The sequence below is a fragment of the Zingiber officinale genome, chromosome 9A (genome assembly GCF_018446385.1).
Source record: "Zingiber officinale cultivar Zhangliang chromosome 9A, Zo_v1.1, whole genome shotgun sequence".
NCBI classification, from domain to species: domain Eukaryota; kingdom Viridiplantae; phylum Streptophyta; class Magnoliopsida; order Zingiberales; family Zingiberaceae; genus Zingiber; species Zingiber officinale.
The window spans coordinates 135,994,932-136,002,586 of NC_056002.1; the positions used below are offsets into that span (position 1 = coordinate 135,994,932).

The 7,655-nt window shown below is 37.8% G+C and overlaps 1 protein-coding gene across 3 annotated transcripts; it reads right to left on the bottom strand.

Annotated features, from left to right (window-relative positions):
- Positions 1–514: 514 nt before the first annotated feature.
- LOC122020659 (AT-hook motif nuclear-localized protein 10-like) lies at positions 515–7,088 on the bottom strand. Of its 3 annotated transcripts, XM_042578668.1 has the most exons (6): positions 6,765–7,088; positions 6,015–6,494; positions 5,869–5,936; positions 5,656–5,787; positions 4,621–4,782; positions 515–1,060 (listed from the first exon to the last, which is right to left on the bottom strand). In XM_042578668.1, exons 2-6 carry the CDS (start codon positions 6,382–6,384, stop codon positions 755–757), a joined length of 1,038 nt encoding a protein of 345 aa, XP_042434602.1. In that variant the 5' UTR covers positions 6,385–6,494; positions 6,765–7,088; the 3' UTR covers positions 515–754. The 3 variants fall into 3 exon arrangements, with proteins under 3 accessions (XP_042434602.1, XP_042434603.1, XP_042434601.1); XM_042578669.1 differs by lacking the exon at positions 6,765–7,088 and having other exon boundaries at positions 5,869–5,933; positions 6,015–6,753; XM_042578667.1 differs by lacking the exon at positions 6,765–7,088 and having other exon boundaries at positions 6,015–6,750.
- Positions 7,089–7,655: the final 567 nt, after the last annotated feature.

A 7,655-nucleotide genomic window follows, 5' to 3' on the forward strand; every position in this document is an offset into this window, starting at 1 on the left:
AGCTAATCCTAGTTCTATCCTGATATTTAAAATCAAAATTATATATAGGTAATAGAATATAAAAATTACTCCTATGCTTGAATTAAAATTTGAATTGAAAATCAAATTAGGAGATATCTTGTCTTTCACCTTTGGACCTCCTTGATTTGATCCCTCCAAATTTCTTCGACTCCTTCCTCTCCTTCACTACCTTCTTCTTTAGTTATTTGGTACTATAGTGACTTCTCTCCCGGCATGTGAATCAAATGATATGGTTCTTATTCTTCTTTGCTTCCACAATCCTACAGCTCAGGTTAGTAGAAAAATATTTCAAATCACCAAATTGAGGATTTACCCTCCTTGCCTCTTTCTTACTATGTGAACATCTATTCTTGGAATGTCCTCCCTCATTGCTCCCAAAGCAAATTATAAAGTCTTTATGTATCTACCTCATCTTCTTTTATTGTTGTATTGTTGACCCAGTCCATTGTTCAACAGATTGAGATATAGGTAAACATGAAGAAACAACACAAAATTCAAAATAATCTTCGACATTAACATTAGCAGTCACCATGAAATCAATCAGGAGTACAGCTTACAGCCAAACCAAATCCCCAAACAAATGCGGAGTATCCTCAAGCTTCCACATGTAAAACAATCACAATCATTTGGGAGTGACAGCAACCTGCTGAGCTTTCCCTAACATAGCATCTGAGAAAATAAGTCACTTATCGATCATGTTAGAAGAGTGTGATAGTGCCAAAGTAGCTTAGCCCTATTCTCCATGTAGACGTATGTTAATATCTGGGGAAGGCTTGTGGTCTGGGGATTGCAGACCATGCCAACTGCTGGTCTGATGGAGAATAGTGCTCAGAATGGGATCGCGCACACTGTTCTCGGAGCGGTTTTGTCCATGTAAGGATGAGGTGGGTGTCTCGCAGTCATCATCGGGGTTGGCCTGCGAAATAGGCCTTGCAGCTGTTAAACTTGTAATCACTGGAAAGGTTGTAAGTTCTGCTGGCTGGCTGGGTTTTGTCAGTTGATTCTTGAAAGTGTTTGGTTTGAAGCTTCCAACAATCATCTGGATATAAATCATTAAAGAGATCAGTTTAGACTGCAATTTTTCTTTGGAAAAAAAAAACTAGTTACTAGATTACATAATTCTGTCCCATAACTTACATAATTCTTGTGCTCATTGTATATGATGTGCCCAATTTAAATTCGAAGTATGAGTCACCTGTTTTTCCTTTTTTGATACTCCAGGTGTTTAGACTTCGTCCAGCTAATCCTAGAGGTAGTTGGCCTTCCCTATGATTCGCCGACAGGCTAAATTTGGAACACAACTTGTGTATACTTAAAGGCCGACCTCTTGAATATTTGCCCCTACTGGGATTCGAACTCTCGTCCTCTTATTTGTTTGTTTTTCTTTTCTTGATTGAAAGCTCTTGATCAACTATGACTTTTGGAAATCAACCAAAAAATAAAACTCATGCATAGAGAATCAAATTGGTATTGGCAAATTCGCAACATTTTGCTTTCCAATTATTGAAGGTCATTGGACTCTCTTTGCAAATTTGTTGCGCAACATGTAGTTAGTAAGGAATTCCATAATTATTCTTAGGGAACTAAATCAAGCAAGCCTAGAATAGGGAAACGAAACGGGTCAAACAAAAACAGAATTTTAGTTGTTCAGCTATTACTACAAGGAAGTTTCCACCACCAAAGTGTAAAGTGAAACATGATATTTCCTCCATAAGTAATCAACTTGTTGTATGAAATGTGTGTGTGTTGAAGCTGATGTGGTAGATGGGTGTTTGTACAAAATGAAAGAGAGAGTTTCGCATGTAACCTACTGAGAGAACATGTCGCTAAGCCATGCTCATGGTGATTATCATATTCTGGTATTAAGATCCTAAGTATTGTAATAGCCTTGAATTTAGAGCATCTAGAAGGCCCTAGCTGAACCCCTAACTTTAGTTGAGCCCATAAATTAATGAAGGCGCCCTCTTATCTTATATATAAGATCCTTAACGTGAAATTATTACCTAATAAACTTTTAGATTCCTTGTGGATATAACTTAAACTCATTTATCATGATTAGGCATTTTATTTAGCGGTGATATCAAAGCATTATTCGAGGCTCAGATTACTAATGAAACAATAAGATTTGTTATTGAAACATAATTTTTCTATTATCTTATTGTTATCAAGGAAGCAAAGAATTCTTCAGCGTCAATTTTACCTTGTGATGACCACAAGAAGCATGTACACCAACTAGAAAACTTGGTAGTATGTCTATCACAGCTATAACTTGAAATAAGTTAGAGCATGTCAAGAGCCATGCACCGAGAATGGTTAGTTCTCCAAGCTAAGAGCTTATAAAGAGAGACTTTAGGGCACTAAAATTAGGTGAGTGGCAATTGAAGTCGTCATACCTAACCATCATACGACTACTATGAGACCTTGCGACATCAAGCAGTTATAATATCTACCAAATTGAAGACCATATACACTAGTTATGTTGTGAGTTAGTGATGCTTGGGTGTCCCTTAGCTAGAGATCATGCAACTAGAGATATTGTGGTCCATGACGATTGGATATAGAGATGGTTAATTGTAGATGGAGATCATAGAGCTCTTGTCTACTCGGCAAAGTGATCCTAGTCATTATGGATGGCATACACCCTTTTTATGGCATACCATTAATTTTGTTGTCTATAGGCGTGGACATAGAAGCTTGAGATAAGAGTTTGACACACTTTGAAGATGTATGGACATGAGATGTTGGAAGGAATATCTACACTTACCCTTCTCATCTACATACATGTTTATTTATTGGACTTCATTTCTATAACAGACTCTCCTACCAATTTTAATGACGATCCTAATCTTATATTGCCTTCATAAAAACCTCAACCTACTAAGCATGTATTAATTAATGACAATCCTAATTCCTCTAGGTGCTTTTAAAATATAAAATATATTAATTAAAAAATATTTCATTAGTATTTGATTGCCATAGAAACTTTTTGTAATAATTTGTCTCCACCTTCATTCTTAACTTAGTCCTTATTCTTTGTTGTTCATTTTGTAAGCGAATGACTGAGGAAAAGAAATGGACAAAAGAGAGAAAACAATTACTAGAAGAAAAGGAAGTAATTTACAAAAAATTAACTATCCTAAATCCTAAACTCAACCCTATAAATATCCTAAAATGATAAAATGAAAAAACAAAACCTTGAAAAAAAATTAAAAAGAAAAAAACCTTAGGTTGTGTGATAACAAAACTATAATATCAATTGCCCAAATGGAAAAAATGTTAGGAATTTATAAGCTAATAATAGTTTATTGTTTTTCCATTAAGTTAAACTCTAAGTTACCTGGTTCAACCCATTTTACACAAGTTTAATGGCATATAAAGTAATACAACTACTGTTGGGATGATGATTCAAAATCACCATGAATTGAGTTCTTGCAATTTATAGACCCGTAAAGACCTACTAAGCAGTTTTATGGGGTCAAATGTTAATCCAACATGAATTAAGTCATTTCTTACTTGTTGGAAATGAGGATATATGGAAATATGTGAGCAACTTGAATCAAGGGAATTTGGAAGGCCTGCTTGGTAATTTTTATGAGCTAAGGAATTCTAATCTTGTAAGAGAAATTCTCGGAAAGAAAAGAAAGAAGAGTGAAGACTACTCTTGGGCATCCCCTTGTGGCTTTCTTCCAACTTCTTGGTCTCCAATCTTGTTGAGTCGAGTGATAACGTTTTGATTTTCTAGTAAACATCACTATTGGGGAGAACTTATACTAGCTTGTGCTATTTAGGAGTGTTGAATAATGAAATCTTCTTCCTCCCCCATGGGGGCATAGCCACATATTATCATGAACCACATAAACCTCTTTTGTTTGCAGTGGCTTAATCATTGTCCATCTTCTTCTCAGTTTGCAGAAAGTGTTGAGGTTTTTTTTCTCATCAGTTGAATCATATTTAGGTTGAGACTCAATCATTTAGCGATGTGATGGATTGGTCACATGGGCTTCTTTAGTCAAGCACTATTTCTTATAAGTAAATCAATGAGGGATATAAATCTAATAGAGAAGATGTATTCAACAACCCTATTCTTCTTAATGTCATATTTTCTCGGTACATTCCAAATTATACACATGACTATGAGATACTACTAATTCCTGATATAAACACAAAACTAGCAAAGACTTCACCACTCAAATAAAAATTGTATACTTCAACTAATAAGAACATTATGTGAAATGGCCTCTAAAAGCTCTGCAAGCCTAAAATTGTGTCTGATATTAATTTTGAAGGCTTAAAATTGTGGTCGTTCGTTTTGGCATGAAAATGAAAACAAAGGCTAAGAGTTTTGACATTCTTTAGTCTAGAAAGAAATGTTTGATACATAGTTTTAGAGAAGTGCAATCAATGCAAATGCCAAAGTGTCAAATTTTAAGATGATGGTTGTGTATTAGGAAGCATAACAAGAGTTGTATCTACGACTATCATTTCTTCTTACGCCATATATATAATTTTAGATAGGCCATGCAAGACGTTATAGAGCTCATAAATTACACGCATAACTGATAATGCATGTTTAGAAGCAACGAGAGCAATATTCCTTACTTGAATTGGACTAGCAGCAAGCAACAGACCAGCAACTCCTCCGCCAATGACACGGCCATCAGGCCCAGCAAGCGATACACTTATCAAACCAGTCCTATTCCGCACACCCTGAGTAGCAGTGGTTGAGAATGACCCAGACAGAGAAAGGATCTCAAATCGACCCTGCACATTTGTATAATCAAGTTTAGAACAAACACCAAACTCGATTGAAAACAAAATTGAAATGACTATTCTTCTACGCCAAATCCCTAAATTGGGCAAGGAGTTTCAGCACAAACAAATTCTAAACCCATCCGATGAGCACCCACAAAACAAGTCAATGTTGGTTAAGAAATTTATAAAATTCTAATACTTAGACTCTTTATCTATCCCAATGGCACTAGGGCACTTGAGAATCTAGCTGATTACATGTAAAGCAATCCCTAGTCATAATGAATAGTCGAACCCAAGTCTAAGTATCATATCAATCTACTAAAAGGCTTTAACTTTTCAACGACCGAAGGACGTTAGTATAACATGCATTCCCCCATTTAATACTTATGTAGACTTGGTAACACTTAGGCATATTATTGAGTACAGTATCAAAGTTTTTGTTGCTCGTGTTGATTCAGTAATGCTTAGACCTATTAGTTACTATACAAGCCTGATAGATCTCTTATTCAGAAAAGGTATCGAGGTTTCAAATCCTATATTTGAATTGGAAAGGAATAGCAACATGTGATCCAATATGATCGGTGACACATATCTGATTACGATGTATGAGTTATGAACCATATTTGATTAATAAATCAATTAAAGGGCAAATTCTGTGCAGACTTGAGAACTCTGTAACTTAACCAAGAACAAAGCAATCTACCATAACCAAATCACCCGAGGCAAAGTTAAACTTGTTGTTCATAAAATTATGTAAACAAAGCAAGATTGAGTATGAGATTGAGTATGAACCAAGAATGAAGCAAGGTAGACTTTTAAGAAGATCACCAGCATGTGTTTATAGAAATGTGTAAATGGATCGAGAAGGACGAAGCAAGGTACCTCATATGTCAAGGTAGCGCCGGAAGAACCCGGCTGGTGCAGGGTAGCATTGGAGATAGATCCATTTGCAGAGAGTATACAAACAGCCCGTGGACCCTTTTCCGAGAAGGAACGTATTCTTCCAACAACATCCTGCAAGAACATTTGCTTAACACAAACAGAGAAACAGGGGAAGAAACCCATGAAGGCCATGCCGAAATGGGCATGTATTACCTCCCCTGTAGCAATGGTGACGACATGGGGTGTAAAGCCCCCTCCAGCTGAGAAAGTAAAGCATTCTCCTCCAAAAACCAACAAGAAACAAAAATGTGAGAGGAGGAAATCAAGGGAACAAGCAATTGGGGGGGTTTGTTTGTTACCGAGAGCCGCAAGGAGTTGGCGGCTGCCTGTGCCGCGTGGCCGCCCTCTGCCCCGTCTTCCGTCAGAGGAACCAGAGCCAGGGGAGAACGGGGAGGCAGACGCAGCTGTGGGAGACGGCACCAAAGCCAAGCTTTCGGGGCCGTACTTTCTGGGTCTTCCCCTCTTCTTCACCGCCGCGGGGTCTCCCTCGCTGCCTTCGCCGCCGCCGCTTCCGCTTCCAACCAGTTCAATAGTAAAGCCAGCCCCTTCCGGTGGCGCCGCCGGCGTGACTTCCCATCCTCCTTGCACAGCATCCTGTCCTCCTCTTCCACTTCCACTTCCTCCCCCTCCCTCGTACTCTGCCACCACAACACCCTCCCTACCTTCCATGCATAAATATACACTACTACGTATGAAACAGAGTGATCTTCTCGCTCGCTCCTTGCCTCCCTCTGCCTCTCCTATTTCAAAACCTGCTTCCAAAGAGCCAAAGATGGAACCTGCCACAGAGCAGTGAAGAGCCTGAGGAATTTAGCAGAGATATGTTTTCCAAAATTAGGAAGGAAAAGCGATGGGCAACTGGCAGTGGCAGGATAATCTTTACTCATCCATTAAATTCCATTGAATTCGGGAGATTATTAACTGCATGTTTGGGTTAACACAGGAAAAGAAATTATGGCAAGCATAAAACCAGAGAATTAAATAAATGCGCGCAGTGAATGCATCATTGCTCTGTTTCTACAAAGAAAAGAAAAAGGGGATTAATTTACTCCGGTCAAACTTCTGCTTTGCTGCAAAAAGCTAAAGCTCTGGCATATAAATATATTAGCAGCGTCACCCTTCGGCCTCTGTAGCGGAATTAGGCGGAGAGAGAGACAGAAAGAGAGAGGCGAATCCCGAAGCGTTCGCGATTGAACGCGCGCGATGAGAGAAGGCGGATGGAATCCGCAGCGTCCTTTTGCTGGAGGAAGAGAAAGGGAGAGATCCAAGTGGCGTCGTGTGCGACCTTTGCGCTTGATTGATCACGGCGGCGACGGGGAGGAGCGCGAGTGTTGAGTGCGTAGTTGGGTGGCGTCGGAGTGCTGGCCGGGGAAGAACGAGGAACGATGGGCGTGACGACGGCTGTTCATGAAAATTAGAGAAATTAATTTAATTTAAGGTATTTTAAAAATGATTATATGTAAAGAATCTCAGGAAATGTCTATCCTTAAATATCATTTTTTTAAAAAAATAAATAAATAAATTATAAGGATAAATATATATATATATATATATATATATAGCCTCGACTTATTTTCCATTTTTAAAATATTTTTATTCTAGTATTATTACAACATTTCCTAATATATTAAAATAAATTATTTTTTTAATACTACTCAATTAAAAATATACCTTATTTTTATTTTATATTAAACGCTCAACCTCTTTAATTGGAGAAGATGGAAATAAAAACTATGAAATTTTTTTCTAATTATAGTTCTTTATATTATTTACTTAATCAGCAAGAATTGACATTCCATCCACGTATAATTTGGTAGTATATTTTTTTATCCATCAAAATATGGAAAATCACTTTCTTTCCTAGTTCTTCTTTTGGCAATTGTGAACACCTCTCCTTCGATACGGCCCAGTGCACGGCCTTCGCGGCTCACAGGCAACAA